We start from the raw sequence: 22,723 nt of genomic DNA, 5'->3' as shown, positions 1-22,723 counted from the left end.
AACCTTTGAAATTTCCTGGAAATGCAACCACTATCGAAAATAGTATGGAGTTTCCTCAAAATATTAAAAATGGAATTGCGTTACACTCACCAATTCTACTTCAGGTTATTTATACCCAAAAATTAATTCAAAAGAATATATGCACTCCTTTGTTCATTGCAGCATTATTTACAATAGCCAAGATATGGAAGCAGACCAAGTGCCCATCAACAGACAAGTGTATAAAAAAGTGACAACTTCCAGCCAAGATGGAGGTATAGGTAGATACACTTTGCCTCCTTGCACAACCAAAAGAAGAACAAAGACAGATTTAAAAACAAAATATAACCAGAACTGCCAGAAAATTGAACTGTATGGAAGTCTGGCAACTAAGGAGTTAAAGAAGAAATATTTATCAAGACTGATAGGAGGGGTGGAGATGGGCAGCTGGGCAGAGAGGACTCTTGGCGAGGCGAGGAGGCAGCTGGAGGACTGGGCAGTCCCACATTTATGTGCGGATAAACCAGGAGGAACAACTGGGGAGTGAGATAGACTGTACCATCCAGGGTTCCAGTGCAGGGAAATAAAGCCTCTAAACCTCTGGCTGAAAAAATCCTGTGGGGGTTGAGGCCACAGGAGAAACTCCCAGCCTCACAAGAGAGTGCATTGGAGAGTCCCACAGGGTCCTAGACCTGACATAAGCCCACCCACCCGGGAATCAGCACCAGAAGGGCCCAATTTGCTTGTGGGTAGCCGGAGAAGTGACTGAAAACCGGCCAAGAGCTGAACATGTGGCATTGTTCCCTCTCAGACCCCTACCCCACATACAGTGTCACATAGCAGTGAAATGGGTCGCCCTGCCTTGGTAAACACCTAAGGCTCCACCCCTTACTACATAACAAGCAAACCAGACAAAAAAATATGGTCCAAATGAAAGAACAGATCAAAGCCCCAGAAAAATACAACTAAGTGATAAAGAGATAGCCAACCTATCAGATGCAGAGTTCAAAACACCAGCAATCAGGATGCTCACAGAATTGGTTGAACATGGTTGCAAAATAGAGGAAAAGTGAAGGCTATGAACCGTGAAATAAAGGAAAATGTACAGGGAACCAACAGTGACGGGAAGGAAACTGGGACTCAAATCAATGGTTTGGAGCAGAAGGAAGAAATAAGCATTTAACCAGAACAGAATGAAGAAACAAGAATTCAAAAAAATGAGGAGAAGCTTAGAAACCTCTGGGACAACTTTAAATATTCCAACATCTGAATCATAAGGGTGCCAGAAGGAGAAGAGGAAGAACAAGAAATTGAAAACTTTTTGAAAACATAATGAAAGAGAACTTCCCAAATATGGTAAAGGAAACAGACTTCCAGGAAGTCCAGGAAGCTCAGAGAGTCCCAAAGAAGCTCGACCTAAGGAAGTACACACCAAGGCAAATCATAATCACATTACCCAAAATTAAAGAAAAGGAGAGAATCTTAAAAGCTGTAAGAGAAAAGGAGACAGTAACCTACAAAGGAGTTCCCATAAGACTCTCAGCTGATTTCTCAAAAGAAATCTTGCAGGCAAGAAGGGGTTAGAAAGAAGTATTCAAAGTCAGGAAAAGCAAGAACCTACATCCAAGGTTACTCTATCCAGCAAAGCTATCTTTTAGAATGGAAGGGCAGATCAAGTGCTTCCCAGATAAGGTCAAATTAAAGAAGTTCATGAACACCAAGCCCTTATTCTATGAAATGTTAAAGGGATTTATCTAAGAAAAAGAAAAAGATAAAAAATGCCAACAGTAGAATTACAACAAACTCACAACTATTAACAACTGAAACTAAAAAAACAAAAACAAAAAGAAAAACAAACTAAGCAAACAACTAGAACAGGGAGAGATTCACAGAAATAGAGATCACTTGGAGGATTATCAGTGGGGGGGGGCAGGGAGAATAGGGAAAAGGAACAGGAAATAAGAAACATAATTGGTATATACAAAATAGACAAGGGGAGGTTAAGAATAGTATGGGAAATGGAGAAGCCAAAGAATGTATATGTATGACCTATGGACATGAACTAAGGTGGGGAAATGCTGGTGGGAGAGAGGTACAGGGCAGAGGGGAATAAAAGGGAGAAAAAAATAGGACAACTGTAATAGCCTAATCAACAAAATATATTTTAACAAAGTGATAGTACACACACACACACACACACACACACACACACACACACACACATGGAATATTACTCAGCCATGAAAAAGAATGACTTCTTATCACTGGTGACAGCATATATAAACCTAGAAGGTATTCTGTTCAGTGAAATAAGTCAGTCACAGAAAGACAAAAGTGTGATTTCACTTATATGTGAAATCAAAAATCAAAAATAAATGAACAAACAAAATGAAAAGAGAGTCATAGACACAGAAAATAGACTAGTGCACGTCAAACGGGAGGGGAAGATGGGTGAAAGAGCTGAAAGGATTAAGAGGTACAAACTGGTAGTTTCAGAATAGTCATGAGGATGTTTACAACATAGGAAATGTAGTCAATAATACTGTGATAACTATGTATGGTGCCAGGCAGATACTGGAAATATCAGGGGAACACTTTGTAAAGTATATGATTGTCTAACCACTATGCTGTATATCTGAAACCAATGCATAAAATATGAAGGGAAACTGTAATTGAAAAATAAAAATTAAAAAATAAAAAAACAAATATTACTTCAATACTATTAATAATATTATTACTTGCTTTTACTCTGTTCTCACTAGGAGTAGACATTGGACTAAGTATATTATTTTCTTATTTCATTTATCTCTTTTAACAACCTTTGGGATACATGTAATTTTTGTTCATATATTAAGATACTTGTCCAAGATCATTTAACTTCTAAGTGGAAGGTTTTATTTTTAATTAATTATTAATTAATTAATTAATGTTGCTCAAGTACATTTCCCCCTGGTCACTCCCCCCAGCCCCACCCATCCCCCCTCCCACCCTCAATCCTTCCTGCCTAAGCGGAAGGTCTTAAAATCAACCTGGGCAGCCTTAGAGTATCACTATAGAGTGAGATGCAGTGACAATTTGATATTCCAAAAAGTATCTTTGTATCAATAATTTTGAAGTTAGGAAATTTTTTTAACAGTGTGAAATTAAGTACCTTAGCTGTGTCTGCTTGACTTTTATGAAAAAAAATATGATCAGAAACAAGTAGCACAGGGAAGTTTGATGGTTTTGCTTTGTTTTTGTAATAAACACAAATGGAAATTAAATTAAAATAAAATAAAATAAAATAAAATATTCCTGGAAAAAGTATGGGTAAAACTATATACCCCTATATTAGTTCATGGTTAATGGATAGGATTATGGGGGACTTTATTTTATTTCTGTAATTTATAACTTTTCATAATGTAAATACATTTCTTTTCTTATCATTAGATTATTTAATTATAGAAAAGATAGATAATACTGAATAAGAATATATATTTATACATGTACACATATATAATCAGTTTTTTATTACTGTAAAACCCATCAGAGTTATACATTCTTATTATGCTGTTGTATGTTTTCTTCCAAGTAAATTTGAATACTGATTTTATAATGAAAATAATAATATTTTTCCTCTTTGTGTCCACTCTTATAGTCTTAGAGTCACTAATGGGCTAATGCAAGAAGTTTAGTTTGAACCACTGTTGAAGTACAATTGTTATATAGAAGGAAAGGGGAGATCCCTGGGAGGCTCTAGGCTTTCTCACCTCAGCAAATAGAAAGGATTGGTTTACTAGATTTCCTAATTTTCAGCTTGAAAGACAAGAAGACCTCATGCATATTCCAGGGGTCTTCAAAAGGACGAGAAAGAATGGAGACAGGATGCTAGGAGACACTGGGATAGAGAACCAGGGCGGAGGGGAGTATTCCTGGGGGAGGGGTTGGCCAGATTTGCCTGCTTTGTTTAGCGTCAGTCCTGCATGACAGCAGTGGTTTCCGTCAAACACTGCTGCTACTCAACCTATGAAACGGGAATTGAGGAAAGATAGCTAATGTTTGATGGAGATGAGGAGTTTCTTCATGGGCTTAAGATACGCAGTCATGTTTCAAAACCACTTACGTTCATCGTCCCTGGCTTGGTGCTGCCACGGCGTTTAAACTACCTCGGTGAGCGGCCCCACCAGGAGGCAGCCCTGGAGAGTGAACGTGGCACATTTGCTATTAATGGCATTCATAATACTTATTTTGATTCCTCTTCTTGAAGCAGATCAGCTACCCAGTGCATTTTACTTTTTACTAATGATTTATCAACTTTTGTTTTGATTTGGAACACTGAAGAGCATCCTATATTTACAAGTCTACCCTTTAATAGATCAGCCAGGTGGACTTTGCTATGTTAGTTTTGGTTCCTAAATTGTGGCAAATTCAAAAGGTGATAATGAGTCTCTTGGCCTCTTAGGAGTCTTCCTCTTCCTCTTTTTGTACTATCTTTCTCTGGCTCTATTTACTTTCTCTCACTTTCTGTTAGGTTACTGTTGAGTATCAGTCTGTTTATTTGGGCAAGGAAGAGATGAATGGCATTGGCCATTTATTGTGAAAACAACAGTCTCAGCTTTATCACTAGATCATTTTAAAAATCCCCTGTCTGTCATTAGGTAATTTTATCTGCCCAATTTTGCTTTTTAAGATTCTATCTAAATGAATTACTACCAGCAAAATTATAAAAAGAATTATAATTAGAGACAGAAGATATAAGTAATCCCTGACTGTTTGACAATGGATTTCTTCTGGAGAAGTTGGAAACAATCATCAACATCAATTTAAACTCGTATTTACTTTACAGAGGTTAACTATAAAGTGACCTTTGAAGAAGGGGATGTTTTAAAAAGTTAAGCACCAAAATTAGGTCTGCTAGTCCTTTGGAGAATGGATTCTAAATAAATTACTCAGTTTACTGAGGAACTGACCATCCCACAAACTTCAATAATTCATTCAATGTTTGACTTTTCAATAACATGATAAAAGCGGCTCATTTGAAGTTTTTGGGCTGCTCCTAGGTCTGGCCAAATAACACAATATTTCACATTCTGGTTGCTGGGCTGATGTCAGGGCATTATTTTGGTAAGAGAACAGTTGACTGAAGGAATGTTTGAATTAAAACCTAAAAATTGAGGTTATTTTCTCTTATTTTTAAAGAAAAGATGATATAATTTCTTTCTTGAGATTTCAATCTCTGGAGAGATTCTATTTTGGTACATAGTAGAATCGAAAACATTTATACAGAGCTTCTTTTATGTCAGGTGTTTTTCTAAAGTTTTACATAAATGAAACAACATGCTCCCAGGAAAACACTCTGAGATTAAAATTGTCTACCCTCCCACATTTTAAAATTAATACATTTTATTTTTTTAGAGCAGTTTTAGGTTCACAGCAAAATTGAGCAATCTCCCATATACCCTCTGCCCTCCCCTCCTCACTACCAACACCCCCACAGAGGGGTCCATTTGCTACAGTTGGTGAACCTGCGCTGACACATCATTACTATGCAAAACCACAGATTCATTCGAGTTCAGTCTTGGTGTGGTACATTCGATGGATTTTGACAGCAATGTAATGACACATATTTAAGTCCCATATACAAGAGCATCACTGTAGTATAACAGAATAGTTTCACTACCCTAAAAATCCCTGTGCTCTGCCTATTTATCCCTCCTTCACCAATCCCTGAGAACCACATTTTCACTTCCATAGTTTTGCCTTGTCCAGAATGTCATATGGTTGAAATCATATGGTAGTAGGTAGCCTTTGTAGATTGGCTTCTTTCACTTAGTCATATACATTTAATTTTCCTGCACGTTTTTTCATGGCTTGATAACTCATTTTTTTTTAAATACTGAATAATATTATATTGTTATTCATTCACCTACTGATGACATCTTTGTTGCTTCTGAGTTTTGGCAATTATGCCTAAAGCTCCTCTAAACATCTGCGGGCAAGTTTTGGCTTAGACATGAGTTTTCAGTTTCCTTGGATAAATATCAAGCAGTGCAATTACTGGATCATATGATAAGAAGGTTTTTAGTTTTGTAAGAAAGCACCAAACTGTCTTTGAAAGTGGCTGTACCATTTTGCATTCCCACCAACAATGAATGAGAATTAATATTTCTGCACATTCTCACCATTTGGTGTTGTCAATATTTTGGATTTTGGCCATTTTAATAGGTGAGTAGTGGTGTCCCATTGTTGTTTTAATTTGCAATTCCCTGATGACATATGATGTGGAGCATCTTTTCATATGTTTACTTGATGTCTGTGTATCTCCTTAGGTGAGGTGTCTGTTAAGGTCTTTCGCCTATTTTTAAATCAGGTTGCTCATTTTCATATTGTTGAGTTTTAAGGATTCTTTGTCACAGTCCTTTATTAGGTGCGTCTTTTGCAAATATTTTCTCCCAGTGTGTGGTTTGTCTTCTTATTCTCTTTTATTTTTAAAGATTTCTATTTATTTACTTTTAGGGAGAGAGGAAGGGAGGGAGAAAGGGAGAGAAACATTGACCTGAAAGATTAACATCAATCAATTGCCTTTCATATGTGCCCTGACCGTGGACTGAACCTGGATCCCAGACACGTATCCTGACTGGGAATTGAACCTGTGACATTTAGCTTTGCTGGACAATGCCCAATCAACTGAGGCACACCTGTCAGTGCTGTCTTCTTATGCTTTTGACATTGTCTTTACAGAGACATTTTAAATTTTAATGAAGTCCAGCTTCTCCATTATTTTCTTCACAAATTGTGACTTTGATATTGTATATAAAGTCATCATGGTACCTAAGATTTTCTCCTATGTTATCTTCTAGGAGTTTTATAGTTTTGTGTTTTACATTTAGAATTATAATCCATTCTGAGTTAATTTTTGTGAAGGGTGTAAGGTCTGTGTCTAGTGTTTTTTTTTATGTGCATGTTTAGTTTTCCATCCAGCATCATTTGCTGAAAAAGAAAAATCTTTTTTCTCTATTGTATTACCTTTGCTCCTCTGTCAAGGAAAAGTTTACTATGTTTATGGGGGGCTATTTTTGCATTCTCTACTATGTTCCATTGATTTATTTGTCTGTTCTTTCACCAGTAAATACCACACTGTCTTGATTACTGAAACTTTACAGAAAGTATTGAGGTTGAGAGTGTCAGTCTGACTTTTCCTTCTCCTTCATTATTGTGTTAGCTTTATTGTCCTTTGCCTTTCCATATAAATTTTATTTATTTATTTTAAAAATTCACTTATTTATTTTTAGAGAAGGGAGGGAAAGAAACATCAATGTGTGGTTGCTTCTCATGTGCTCCCAACTGGGGACCTGGCCTACAACCCAGGCATGTGCCCTGACTGGGAACTGAACCAGCAACCCTTTGGTTCACAGGCCAGCATTCAGTCCACTGAGCCACATTAGCCAGGGCATCCGTACAAATTATAGAATCTGTCTTTCACTATCTACAAAATAACTTGCCAGGATTTTGATTGGAATTGCATTGAATCTATGGATCAAATTAAGAAGACATAATATTTTGACAATATTGATTGATCCTATTCATAAAAATAAAGTATCTCTTAATTTTTTTTTAGTTCTTCTTTGATATTTTTTATCAGAATTTTACAGTTTCTGCCCTAGCTGGTGGAGCTCAGTGGACTGAGCGCAGGCTGTGAACCAAAGCATCACAGTTTCAATTCCCGGTCAGGGCACATGCCTGGGTTGCAGGCCATGGCCCCCAGCAACTGCACATTGATGCTTCTCTCTCTCTCTTTCTCCCTCCCTTCCCTCTCTAAAAATAAATAAATAAACTCTTAAAAAAAAGAATTTTACAGTTTCCCTCATGTAACTATTATACATATATTGTTAATTTATACCTAAGTGTTTCATTTTGGGGATGTAAATGGTAATGTGTTTTTATTTTATTTTATTTTATAAAGGGTTTCAGGACCCATTGGTATTTTTTTGTAATTCTCATTCAAAGACATGTTCATTAATTTTTAGAGAGGGGAAGGGAGGAGGGGAGGGAGAGAGAGGAAGAGAGAGAGAGAGAGACAGACATCAGTGTGAGACAGAGACATCAATCAGTTGCCTCCCATATATGTGTTGATGGGGGGTCAAGCCCACAAGCCAAGTATATGCCCTGACCAGAAATCCAACTGGCAACCTTTCAGTACACAGGATGACTCTCCAGCCAACAGAGCTACACTGACCAGGGCAATAATGTGTTTTTAATTCAAATTCCACTTGTTTATTGCTGGCATATAGGAAAATGAATGACTTTTGTATATTTACCTTGTATCCTGAAACCTTGCTCTAATTATTTATTAGTTCCAAGATTTTTATTTTTTTTATTCTCTCATATTTTCTACATAGATGATCTTGTCTTCTGAGAACAAAGTCTTTTCTTCCTTTTCAGTGTATGCTTATTTCCTTCACCTGTCTTACTGCATTAAGTAGACTTCCTGTACAACATTGACAAGCAATAGTGAGAGGAAACATCCTTGCTTTGATCCTGATTTTTGCAGGAAAACTTCAAGTTTCTCACATTAAGTATTGTTCATTCATTACTATGAATTGCTCACTAAATACTAATTTTGCTGTGTGCCACAAATTTTGATAAATACTGTTTTTATTTTCATTAATTCATAAATTTAAAAATTTCTGTCTCTTCTTTGACCCATGTGTCATTTTGGGGTATACTGTTTAATCTTAAAATATTTGGGGGAATTTCTAGTCATCTTTCTGTTACTGATTTCTACTTTAATTCCACTGTGGTCTGACAGTAGACATTTTATTATTTTTATGCTTTAAAACATTTTAAATATATTTTATTGATTATGCTATTACAGTTGTCCCAATTTTCCCCCTTTGCCCCTTAACCTAGTTTCCCTATTTCCTCCAGCAATCCTTCCATAGTTCATGTCCATGGGTCATACATATAAGTTCTTTGGCTATTCCATTTCTTATACTATTCTTAACATCCCCTATTTTGTACCTACCAATTTGTGCTTCTTAATCCCTACACTTTCCCCCCTACATTCTCCCTCTTTCTCCTCCCAACTGATAACCCTCCAAATTATCTCCACATCTTTAATTCTGTTCCTATTCTGTTTGTTTGCTTACTTTGTTATTTAGATTCAGTTGTTGATAGTTGTGAATTTATCGCCATTTTAATGTTCATCATTTTGATCTTCTTTTTCTATGTAATTCCCTTTAGCAGTTTGTATAATAATGGCTTGGTGATGAGGAACTCTTTTAGTTTTACATTGTCTGGGAAGCAGTTTATTTACCCTTCCATTTTAAATGATAGCGTTGCTGGATAGAGTAGCCTAGGTTGAAGGTCCTTGCTTTTTATCACTTTGAATACTTCTTGTGAGTCCCTTCTAGCCTGCAGTGTTTCTTTTGAGAAATTTGCTGTATGGGAACTCCTTTGTATATAACTATATTTTCTCTTTCTGCTTTTAAGATTCTTTATCTTTAAACTTTGGCATTTTAATTATGATGTATCTTGGTGTGGTCCTCTTTGGATCCCACTTGTTTGGGACTCTCTGTGCTTCCTGAACTTGTATATCTATTTCCTTTGCCAAATTAGGTAAGTTTTCTTCCATTATTTTTTCAAATAAGGTTTCAATTTCTTGCTCTTCCTCTTCTCCTTCTGGCATCCCTACAATTTTGATGTTGGTACATCTGAGGATGTCCCAGATGAGCCTATACTTATTTTTTTTTAATTATTTTTTCTTTTTGCTGTTCTGATTGAATGCTTCTTTTTTCCTAATGTTCCAAATTGTTGATTTGATTCTCAGTTTCATCCTCTCCACTGTTGGTTACCTATAGGTTTTTTTCTATTTCACTTAATGTAACCTTCATTTCTGCTTGGGCCTTTTTTCATGCTGTTGAAGTACCCAATGAGTTCCTGGAGCATCCTGATAACCAGTGTTTTGGACTCTGCATCTGATAGGTTGCTTATCTCCATTTTATTTAGTTCTTTTTCTGGAGTTTTGAACTGTTTTTTGTTTTTTTAGATTTTATTTATTTATTTTTAGAGAGAAGGGAAGGGAGGGAGAAAGAGAGGGAGAGAAACATCAATGTGTGGTTGCTGATAGCCTGCCCCCTACTGGGATCTGGCCCACAACCCAGGCAGTGCCCTGACTTGGAATTGAAACAATGACATTTTGGTTTGCAGGCTAGCACTCAATCCACTGAGCCACTCCAGCCAGGGCAATGTTCTGTTCTTTTATTTGGACCATATTTCTTTGTCTCCTCATTTTGGCAGCCTCCTTGTGTTTGTTTCTATGTATTAGGTACAGTTTCTTGACTCCATGTCTTAGTAGCATGGCCCATTGTATGGGGCAGAGCCTTAGGTAATCACTTGGGTGGGGCTACCCATGTCACTGCTCTGTCGCTCTGTGTTGGGAAGGGCTGGAGAAGGGACAATGCTGCTGCCTGGCCTCTGGAGTTTTGCCCTGGAGGAAGCTTTCACTCTGTTGCCAGACACTTCAGTTTCTCTTCCTATGCCACTGATGCTCTTCTACCTGTTGTCCTGGTGCTGAATTCCGGAGTGGATGAGGCTTCGTGAATCCTAAGTTTATTGCAGGCCGTTTAAGAGGAGTCTCTTGAGAATACTGCAGTTTCTTCCACCACCTCAACCCCCACTAGTTTATATAGCCAGAAGTTATGGGAACCGATCTTCCTGGAACTGGAACCCTGGGCTGGGTGATCTGGTTTGCGGCTGGGTTCCCTCAATCCCGAGGTATCCCTCCCGATTTTTATCCACCACAGGTGGATGTGGAACTGCTCATTCCACATCTACATGCATCTCTGTGTCTCTCTGCACCTGTCCATCTCTCCTCTTTGTGCCTCTCCATCTATCTGTGCCACTCTGTGCATCATCTCTGCCCCTCCCACCCACCTGGGTGAATGTGTCTTCTTTATTTTTTAAAAAAGTATTTTATTTATTTATTTTCAGAGAGAGGGGAAAGGAAAGAGAAAGAAGGAAAGAAATATCAATGTGTGGTTGCTTCTCATGCACCCCCTACTGTGGACCTGCCCTGCACCCAGGTATGTGCCCTGACTGGGAATTGAACCAGCAACTCTTTGGTTTGCAGGCTGGTGCTCAATCCACTAAGCCACACCAGCCAGGGCATCTTCTTTAAATCCTTGGTTGTTGGACTCCCATACAGCTTGATTTTCTGACAATTCTGACTGATATTTGTTTTGTACTCTAGTTGTAGTATTTACTGTAGTTGTGTGAGGATGTAGGGCACATTTACCTATGGCTCCATCTTGACCAGAAGTTCCTAAAAATTTTTAATAAAAGTTTTATGGACAAGAATGTGGTCTATCTTGTTGAATGCTCCATGTGAGCTATCTGTTTCTGATAGAGGGGTATTGAAGTCTCCAACTATAATAGTGGTTTGCAAAATGATGCTCAATCCATTGAGCCACACTGGTCAGGGCTTCAGCTAAATATAATGTGGATTCATCTATTTCTCCTTGCAGTTATATCATTTTTGTCTCATACATTTTGATGTTCCTGTTAGGGGTAAAGTCATTAAGGATTGTTATATCTTGGAGAGTTGACTCCTTTATCATTATATAATGCTCTCCCTTATCCCTGATAATTTACCTTGCTCTGAAGTCCTCTGTCTAAAATTGTTATAGCTAGTCCTGATTTCTTTCTTTGTTTTTCAATCCTGACTTGAGGATATGTTTATTGATATTAGAGAGGAAGGAAGGAAAAAAGAGAAGGAGAGAGAGAAACATCAATATGAGAGAGAAACATCAATTGGTTGCCTCCCTTTTGTCGGGACCAGGGATCAAACCCACAGCCTATGTTATGTGCCTTGCCTGGGACTCAAACCAGCAAACTTTTAGTGTATGGGACTAAAAGTGTATGGGACTCCAGCCAACTGAGTCACCTGGCCAGGGCTACTCCTTTTTTCTTTTGATTAGTATTAGCATAGTATATCTCTCTTTATGCCTTTACTTTTAAGCTGTATGTGTCTTTATATTTGAAGTAGATTCCCTGTAGACACATGTAACTTGTTATTATTTTTATCCATTCTTACAATCTCTGTCTTCTAATGAGTGTATTTAGACCATTGATATTTAAAGTGGTTATTGATATAGTTGGATTAATATCTGTCATGTGATACTGTTTTCTACTTGTTACTGTAGTTCTTTGCTCCTATTTTTGTCTTTCACACATTTTCTCTCTTTTCTTAGTATATCAGTTATACTTCTTTTTCTATTCTTTTTAGTAGTTGCTCTAGAGTGTGCACTATACATTTGGAACCAATACAAGTCCATTTTCAAATAACACTATACAACTTCAGGAGTACTGCAAGTACATTATAATAACTTAGTGTCCCTAATTCCTCCCTTCTATTCTTTGTATCATTGTCATCATTAATTCCACTTATGCAGATGTGTTTGTATACATAGTTGCTATTATTATTTTGAAAAATTTGTTATTTGTTAGGTCAATTAAGAATAAGAAAAATAAAAATTTTTATTCCTTTTCAAACATTCTTCCTTTCTTCATGTAGATCTGAGTGTCTGACCTACAACATATTCCTTCTTTCTGAAGAACTTCTTTTAACATTTCTCACAAGGCATGTCTACTGGCAAAAACTTTCCTCAATTTTTGTTTGCCTGAAGAAGACATTATTTCTCCTTCATTTTTGTGGACTAATTTCAGAGTACAGAAACCTAGGTTGATGGGTTTTTCCTCTTGTATATTAAATACTTTTTAAAAAGATTTTATTTATTTATTTTTAGAGGTGGGGAGAGGGAGAAAGAGAGGGAGAGAAACATTAATGTGAGAGAGAAACATGGATTGGTTGCCTCTCATACCCTGACCGGGGGACCAAACCTGGAACCCAGGCATGTGTGTTGACTGGGAGTTAAACCAGTGATCTTTTGCTCTGCGGGATGACACCCAACCAACTGAGCCACACCGGTCAGGGTTCAAATATTAAATACTTTATTTCACTCTCTTTTTACTTGCATGGTGTCTGAGGAAGAGTAGCATGTAATTCTTATCTTTGCCTCTCTATAAGAAAGGTGGTTTTTCCCTCTTACTTCTTTCAGGAGTTTTTCCTTTTGACTTTCCTTGAGTGTGATGTGTCTAAGTAAAGCATACTGAGCATTTATCCTGCCTGGTCTTCTCTGAGCTTCCTGGATCTGTGCTTTGTTTTCTGACTTTAATTCAGGAAAATTCTCAGTTACCACAGATTCAAATATTATGTCTATTCCTGTATGTCTCCTTTTCTTTTGGTATTCTCATTGTGTATTTATTACATATTCTATAATTGCACCATGGTTTTTGGATATTCTGTTATTATTATTTTCATGTTTTTTTCTCTTTGTTCAGTTTTGCAAATTTCTATGGTTACATCATCAAGCTCAGAGATCCTCAGGTGTGTCTGGTCCTTCATTTCTGTTAGAGTTTTTGATCCCTAGTATTTCTTTTCTATTCTTTCTTAGAATCCATCTCCTTGCCTAATTATCCATCTCTGCTTGCATGCTATTTACTTTTTCCATTAAAGCCCTTAGGATATTCACCATAGTTTAAAAAAATTCTTGGTCCGATAATTCAAATAATTCTTGCCACATATATGCTCTGGTTCTGATGCTGGTTCAGTAACATCAAACTGGGGTGTTATTTGTTCTTGTTGCTTGTTTGATTTTTACATTTTAGTAAGCTTTATACATTATTATTGAAAAGTAGATATGATGTCCTGTGCAAAGGAACTGTAGTGAGCAGGCCTTTCCTGATGTGGTGGTGAGGTGAGGAAGCACTCTGATTGACCAGGTCTCAGCCTGTGGGTGATCCTGTGCCCCTGCCCTTCAACAGCTGAGAAACTTCTCAGCTTTTCTTCCCCTTGTGTGAGACAGAATGGATAGAGGGCGCTAGGGTTGGGTGTTTCCTTTCCCTCAGGTCTGTTAGGCTCTGATGAAGCCCAGGCAGGTTAGGCTCTGATAAAATAGTTTCTTCTGAGAGCAGACCTGTTAATAACAAAGTATTCTGGTATATTTAAAAATAGTTCCTTTCCCTCTTTCTCTGGATGGAATTTTTCTTGGTATTTGCTGTGAAGAACTGGTAGAGTTTTACCTCGAGGTAAAGAGTGTGGTAGTCCCCCTGTGTAGCTGGGTCCCTCTGAGGTTTTGGACTCTCAGACTTAGCCACACTGAGCCTCCAGCAATTTGTCAATTACAGTTTAGGTTTTCCTGCCCTGATAATTGGTTCCCACAAAGGGTTCTGCTTCTGGGTTCTACTCTAGTAAGCTATCATTCCGATTCTCTGTATCTGTTTAACTGTCTCTCCAGTTCCCGGGGAAGTGGTATGCCCTGTGACTTCACTTCTCTGACTGATTTAAGAAGAGTTGTTGATTTTTCAATTTGTTCAGTGTTTCACTTGTTAGGACAGAATGGTGACTTCTAAGCTTCTTACATGCTGGATCAGAAACTGCCCTTTTTCACAGGGTGGTTTCTTTCACAGATAATATCCTTTTCACATATAAGGAAACAAGGCACAAAGATTTTTAGTTATTTGACGAAGTCCCCCCAGTGGCAATGTGGCAGAGCCAGGATTTGAATCTAGGTGTTCTGGATCAAGACCACTGGTTCTTAACCACTACACCGCTGAGGAAAACAAGCAAGTCAGGCTGGTGAGTGAAGAAGAAATACAAGGTCTGTCTGGAAAAAAACCCAGACATTATTAATATAACTAGAACAGTTTGTGCAACATCTATGTAACCTGGCAGCTAAGGAGAGTAGACTGGAATGCAAATATGTGAACAATGATGACTTCACTGTACTAGTCAGTGGGGGCGGTAGACGCTGTTGAGTGAGCATGTATACTGTGTGGCCATTGCATTAAAAATGACTGAGTGAGTAGAGCAATGAATCTGCATTAAATTTTGTGTTAAGCTTGTACATCCTTCCATGGAAACTATTTGGTTGATTTAGAAGGCCGTGATTGGTAGCTTCCTCATAACAATGCACCCACTCATGTATCACATCTCATGTAGAGTTTTTTGGCAAAATATAAATTCACTCAGGTGACTCAGCCCCCTTACAGCCCAGATTTGGCATCCTGCGACTTCTGGCTTTTCCCAAAACTAAAATCATCTTTGAAAAGGAAGAGATTTCAGACTGTCAGGGAGATTCAGGAAAATACAACCGGGCAGCTAGTGGTGACTGGTAGGACTGTGTGTGGACCCAACATGCCTACTTTGAAGGGACTAAAGCGTCATTGTCCTGTGTAGAATATTTCTTCTTCATCAGTAAATGTCTCTATTTCCCTGGCTGATGTGGCTTAGTGGACTGACCTCCGACCTGTGAACCAAAGGGTCACCAGTTCAATTCCCCAGTCAGGGTACATGCCTGGATTGCAGGCCAGGTCCCCAGTAGGGGGCACACAAGAAGGAACCACACACTGAAGTTTCTCCCCTTCCTCTCTCCCTCCCTGTCTCTAAAGATAAATAAATAAATAAATAAATAAATAAATAAGTAAAAAATAAATAAGTAAATAAGTAAATAAATAATTTCTTTAAAAAATGAATGTCTCTATTTTTCATAGTATATGGCTGGATGCCTTCTGGACAGAATACATGTGTTTCCTTACCATGAGATCTTCCATGTCTCCTAAGTTGACATTTTCAAAAAAATTTCTAAAACACTTAACTAAAGAAACATGTGTCAGAAAGGTTGACTTAAAAATAATAATTACTAACACTTGCAGTAAATACAATAAGAAAATATTTTAGAGTAACAGAAGAAAACCACTTCTAAACTTACCATTTTTACAAGATTACATTTCAGTCTTTGTCCATGTTTATGAAAATTATACATGGATATTATGTGTTCAACTTTTTAATTTAACATTGTATCATGGGAATTTTCTCATATTTTCTTTACAAATTAATGTACATTTAATAGCTGTGTAATATTTTCTCTGGTGATGATGTGCTATAATTTACAAAAGCATTCTCCTGTTGTTTGACATTTGATAATTAACATTTTTCTTTTTCAATAGTAGATAGTGTTCCATACATGTTTCCCTTCCATTGACTAACTTCATTCAGGATAGCTCCATGAATGTGATTCCTGGGTCAATGGGTGTGGACAGATACATCAGTATTGCTAATTTTTGTCATAATAGTTTCCAAAAGAGTTATACCAATTTTCTGGGCTTCTTGCATTATATAATTATATGAAATATAATTACATAGAAAACCTCTTAAATGGCCCTGGCTGGTGTAGCTTAGTGGATTGAGTGTGGGCTGTGAACCAAAGGGTCGCTGGTTCAATTCCCAGTCAGGGCACATGCCTGGGTTGCGGGCCAGCTCCCCAGTGGGGGCCATGTGAGAGGCAACCACAGACTGATGTTTCTCTTCCTCTCTTTCTCCTTCCCTTCCCCTCTTTCTAAAAAATAAATAAAAAAAATATATTTTTTAAAAAAACTCTTAAATGCAAGAACAGAGTTAATACCAGGAAGCTCTGAAATAGGATTCCTTCCATGAACTGATGCATGACTTCCTTTCAGATTTTCAGTATGTGTTACAGGCAGCCCTGCACATAGGAGACATTCCATATATACTTATTGAATGGATGGACGATAGATGGTGGATGGATGGCATTTAACCGATTCTTCCTAATTAACACATAGAATGCTGGTGACTGAGTTTAGATGATGTCCTGATTTATAACATAGAGCTCTTTTTCTTACTGTAACTGCAGTGTTACTCTATTTACTAATATTTGCTGCATATTTATTATGTGCAAAGCACAATTCTGGAAGCTGGGAATACTATTGTCAATTATATATAGTTTCACACATATGGCCCTCACAGTTTGATCAAGAAACTCACAAACCTCTCTGGATCAAGTTTTCATTTACAAAATAAATGTACTGACCTCAGTAATACCTTGTGGATTCGATAATTTTCTGAAGCCCTAAGTTTCCCATTTCCAGATCCTATGACTCTAGAGTAAGCTTATTTTAAAGAATATTCTAAAGGAACGGTTGATTTAGGATAATAATAGGAAATTTTCTCTTTTTCCTCTTCCTCATTCATTCATTCATTCATTGTTTATCATTCATTGAGCGCATTTTAAACACCAGCCATTATTAAGTGCCGGGGGAAAGAGGGAATAAAATAAGTCCTCTTCTCTTGAAAAGTTTACAGTGCCAAACAGGAATGTTTTTTTGAACAGGCGGAGTTTTGCAACACAACAGTAATATATACTGTTTATGTGTATGTGAATGTGATGTGTCTACTCTACTGTTCCAGCTAAAACTTAAATTGAGTGGCCTCTACTTTAAAGTAGAGAAGGGAATCAGCTAATATCATTTCAATCTTACCCTTTATATGCTCCCAAAAGTTAATGGAAAATATAATTGATTCCTATTGGTTTATCGTGGGGAAACATACTTGTACCATACTTGCCAACATCAAGATGAAAGAGGATGAACACATGTGGACTCACCACTTCTCTTCTTCTACTTGCACTCCTACGGACTGGAACTTACTGGGCGCTTTATTTTCCCCTGTTTTGTCAGGTTCTTCAGCATCATCCACCTGAAGAATGTAGAGGTGCTCTATTTTAGTTATCTAATTTGAAGAACAAATATCACTTTTCATTAGAAACACCTGCACTAGAATGTTTTGTGATTTGTAATTGTTTTCTTTAATATTTTTGTATTTTATGAGAGCCATCACTACATTACTATATCATGCATTTTGACTCTGCTGATCTCCATAAAATGCAACATCAGTCACTTAAAAAGTGCCTAATAAATGTCTATGATTCCCCCATAGATTCATACATAGTTACCTGTGAGCACTAGATGGAAATATGTCTTTGGACATTCAAAATTTGCAGATAACAAAATAAAAAGAAGGAAGAAAATTAATTTATTGAAGTAAGAATTATTAATATTGGGAGGCTTAGGTGTTTACCTCATTAAGATAAACTATAGAGTATCTTCATTGTTTTCCCCTTAAACTAAGGAATTGGCTGAATATTATGCCATGGTTTCTAAATAGTTATATTGCAGCTCATATGGAAAACATGTCTGTATGTAACTGAGAGCCTATGTGATAGATTAGGCCTAATCTAAGATTAAGCCAAATTTGAAATAAATTCTATGATTATTCAGAGCAAAGAGGTTTATTTCTCTTTTTTCCAATGTATTTAATAAATTATTTTTGCTACCTATAAAAGCAATTCAATGTAAGTTATATAAAATTAAAATACAGAAATATATAATATAAAAAACTGAAGTCCCTCAAGAATTACTGTCAATCATTTGATGCACATTTGACCATCTTTTAATATATATTACATATAAAAGTGAGTATTAATACAAAATTTATACAGATGAGATTATACTATATATGGTTTTCTGCAATTTGCTTTATTCATTAACACTTCTATCTTTTGGACATTTTACCATGTTAGTAAATATAGGTCTACCTTTATCTTTTTTTTGGTTACATAAATATTTCTTTTAATGACCATATAAACAACATGGGCCTCAAGGTAATTCTCTCTTTGTTGCTATTACATATAGTACTACACTTAATATTTCATATGAATCTTTGGAACAGTTGTGAAACTGTTGATTGGGAAAAATTCTTAGACGTAGAAATGTTAAATGGAAGGTACTGAGCAGGTTCAGTTGTAAGGGATATTGCAAAATTGTTCTTAAAAGCATTTATCATCCGTCCTGACTGGTGTGTATGAGTGCCAAGCCTGCTAACCAAAGGGTCACCAGTTTGACTCCTAGTCAGGGCACATGCCTGGGTGTGGGCCAGGTTCCTGGTTGGGGACGTGTAAGAGGCAACCAGTCGATGTATCTCTCACACATCTATGTTTCTCTCCCTCTCTTTCTCCCTCCCTTCTCATCTCTCTAAAAAAAAATAAAACCTTTTAAAAAACGCATTTATCATCCTATCATAATCAGTGTGTGGGAGTCTCTATGTCCATACACCCTCACCAATAGTAAATGTTGGCAAACTTTTAAATTTTCGCTAATATCACAGGTCAAAAATATCTATTGTCCTCTGGGACTATCTATAAATTTCTTATTCATAACCTTTGCTAGTTTTTTGTTTTTATCTATTGAGTTGTGTTTTGTTTTATTTATAGGAGCTCTTTTATATCTTATAACCTGTAATAACACTTTTTCAGTTATATATATAGTAAATATTTTCTCTCATTTATCTTTTGTCTTTTAAATTTTGTCCTTCATTGTAGAGAATCTTGAATTACTATGTAGTCAATCTAGCATTTATAGTTTAGAAAGGCTTCCTACCCTAAGTTTATTTTTTTAAAGTCCTGTTGTATTTACTATTCTCCTATCATTTTTTCATGTTTACTTTTTAAATCCACTATCCTAACACATTTTTGTGTAAGATATAAAGTGGGGCTCTAATAATCTGCCCCTCCCACAAATACACGTATCACCAATGGATCTGGTTCCTACTAATTAATCTTTTTGATTTCAGATGCCAACTTTCTTGTGTTCTGTTTCCATCGATACAGGCCTGGTTTTGGTAATTTCATAATAAATCTTGATATTTTTTATGGCAATCTCATCCTGTAATTATTTTTTAATGTAATTTAAAAAAAAACTCCCAAAGTCTCTATATTATTTTGAGGTATCAAAATCTTCAAAATGAACTTGTTTTTAGACATTAGATAGGTATTATATATTTTTTATGAAGTTTAATCTGTTCTTTTATAGTTTCTATTGTTATTGTAAATGGACTTTTTTGCTCCATTTTCTGTTTATTATTAATATATTAAAAAGTTATTGATTTTTCTGTATTTATATTGTACTCTTTTACTCTATTGAATTCTAATAGTTTTTCAGCAGTTTCCATTAGCTTTTCTATGCAGTCCTGTGTATTATCTACAAATAAAAGAAAATTTGCTCTTCCTTTAGAAAATGTTTTCTTAATACATATCTGGTTCTTAGAATGTGTCAAGCACTGTTTTAAGTATTTTGCTCATTTAATTTTTCAATAGTCTATGAGGCAGTGATATAATTATCCATTTTATATGTAAGATTGCAGAGGATGAGGAAACTGAAGTTCAGAGAGGTTGAATAACATGCTGGAAGTAACACAGTAAATGGAGAAGCCAGAATTTCAACACCAGTCATTTGGCTTCAAGAATCTATGCTTTTAACCACTATGCAAATCTACAAATTATTTTCCAATATAAGGAAATTTTTATGACTCCTAGATTGAACAGTTAATGACGTTGACATAATGGGATGTTCATATACTTTTGCCATTTATTAACTTATATTTTGAGATTTTTCCCTCTGTATTTTAAGGTAGATTTTTAAAATCGTGGTAACATATGTAAAGAAAAGTTTCCATTTTAACCATTTTTAAAACAGTTCCAGGGGTATTAATTATATTCACATTGCTGTGCTGCCATTACCACTATCCTACTCATTGAGTCTCTGTACCTCCATCAGAAGAGGATTTAGTAAACTTAATTCTCAGAATAACCCTATGAGGGATAGAAGAGGAAACAGGCTCAGGAAGATGAAGTCATTTGCCAGGATGACACAGAGGACTGACCTCTGCTTTCCCCCACTCCTCCAAATCCTTTGGGTGGTGGGAGGAGCATTAGCTTCTAGGGAGCTGTGCACCGTCTGGGGCAGAGGCTGGCTTTGCGCCCATGCCTCCTGCTGTGTCATGTTGTCCCAAGCACCAAGGCTACAGGTTCTTTTAGGACGCTTGACAATTTGTGTTGTGGTAACCTCAGGTTATAAAAAGCATTTGACTCATCACTACTAGAGAAAGTTTAATTACCCTTTAAAAGTGGATTCTGCACAACGGACTGTGAAAATATATCACTGTTGTGAAAATGTACTCCACACCTGGCTTTTAGATGTGCCCTAGTATTGGTTCAGTGTGGGTAGATTTATTGCACACCGCATCAGGAAGTTACTGTTCAAAGGGAGCCTGCAGAGTGACATGGCCCAACAAAACGGGAGGGGGGGGTGGGGGACGGGGCGAGGAGAAGAATGACTCTCCCCATTGATAGAAGGAAATTTCTAGCAGGGTAAGACAAGCTGAGTAGATGTGAAAAGAAGGAATCAGTTTGATGTTATATTTGAAGAGCAGAAAATAGCGAAGTAAATGAGAAGTCTGATGACTTTTATGAGACATTTGATTAAATAGCCAACAATTACATGGAAACTGCTGTGCATTCTTTTCTTTTGATGCTGTGCTGTGAGTTACTGCTTTCCACACCATCAGGCTCTTTGGTCTTGCTCTCCCTCCCACATCTATGAGGAATGACTCACATTTTTGTTCTCATCTGGCTACTCAAGGGTGTTGAAGGTACAGTAACACAACCCGATAACCCTGGTTATTCTTGGATGTGCACTCCTTTGTTGAGAATCACAATGTGCATTAGGAATTGAGGGCACTTTGTGTTTGACCATGCTAGTGTTTGTCTAATTATCCTCCATTCGGGGCCACACATTCAATCTAGAGAACAAAAACAACAGCTGCTAATAATATCTATAGACGAATGCCTTCCTAATTTTTTTTCATCGTGTTTACAATGTAGGGAGTTCAGAGACAATAATTTGAAAATCGGGTCCTAGACATACCTATATCATCCAAAATGGCAAGACAGCAAATCTGGGAAAATAAAAAGCCATGTTTCTTAGTTTGGGGTTTCTATTTCCAAGGACAGAAAGAGAGCCTGTTACCTGTATTCCAATAGACAGGCATCGATTTTTCTTAAAGTGATCCTTCTTCCTGTCCTCTGTAGTGATGGTGGCGATGGTGGTCGTGGTGGTGACAGTGGCAGGGTTGTTGCCCATGTGTTGACTTGCAGGGCCGTGGATCTGGGCGTTTGCAGCTTCGATGGCAGCTGTCAGAGCCTTCATACTGTCCAGGCTCTCCGTGGAGTTGCTCAGTCCAGACTGGCTGATAATGTCTCCTCGCTGGCCCTGGCCGTCCATGTAGGCATCCTGGGCAGACTCTGTGCTACTCTGGGCTGTGATAGAAATGAAAGGTTTCGTGGTAGTTCTGGGTGGGACTGGAGGTGGTGTCTTCTTATATGTTGTAATGCAAGATGACACTGGAAGACAGTGAAAACAAAGACACTGTGATTGCTGCATGGGTTTTAATTTCTGATATTGTAACTGACATCCATTGGAAATCAGAGCATGTGAAACACACTAAGACACTTAACATGAGCACAAGTCCATTGACAAACTAAGTAAAATTCCTGCTTGGGCCCTCAGGGCCCTCTATGAGGTGACATCTCCACAAAATCGAGGGGACAAAAGACTGGAAAACACCGATCTCTGAGATGGAAGTTTCTGAAATGGAAATTAATATGCATCAACATAAAATAGACATGATTAGCCATCTGTAGAAATCTTCCCAGGCAACAGTACACCCTGAGGGATAATGTGTACACATGGGTCAGGCCTTCTCCAGAAAACATCAAATAGAGGTAATATTAAACAAAGTAACTCAATAAAGAAGATTCTGATGGTTGATGATAAACACTGGAAAAAGAAGAAGGAAAGCACAGAGGTTGTGAACATGTATAATCCTAGTAACAATAAGAGGTGCCTGGGTAGGATGGGAGTACACAGCATGTTGGCATAGCTTCCAGCTATTTGCTTTATCAACATCCAGTTTTTCCTTCCTTCCCTTCCCTTCCCTTCCCTTCCCTTCCCT

The 22,723-nt window shown here is 37.1% G+C and overlaps 1 protein-coding gene across 19 annotated transcripts in view; it reads right to left on the bottom strand.

Moving 5' to 3' along the window:
* Nucleotides 1-22,723, bottom strand: part of DLGAP1 (DLG associated protein 1) — an 861,456-nt gene that overhangs the window by 40,257 nt on the left and 798,476 nt on the right. For 15 of the 19 annotated variants that reach the window (XM_045849787.1, XM_045849789.1, XM_045849788.1 and 12 more), the window contains 2 exons: nucleotides 21,739-22,112; nucleotides 17,481-17,572 (listed from right to left, as the gene is read on the bottom strand). In XM_045849787.1, the coding sequence (XP_045705743.1) occupies nucleotides 17,481-17,572; nucleotides 21,739-22,112 (466 nt within the window). The remainder of the gene's footprint in view (nucleotides 1-17,480; nucleotides 17,573-21,738; nucleotides 22,113-22,723) is intronic. The other 4 variants (XM_045849790.1, XM_045849791.1, XM_045849800.1 and 1 more) reach the window with 1 other exon arrangement.

Source organism: Phyllostomus hastatus, unplaced genomic scaffold, assembly GCF_019186645.2.
Source record: "Phyllostomus hastatus isolate PE091 unplaced genomic scaffold, TTU_PhHast_1.1 phas_contig_80, whole genome shotgun sequence".
NCBI lineage: Eukaryota > Metazoa > Chordata > Mammalia > Chiroptera > Phyllostomidae > Phyllostomus > Phyllostomus hastatus.
Note: the sequence above shows the minus strand (reverse complement) of the source record. Positions and strands in the feature narration are given on the sequence as shown.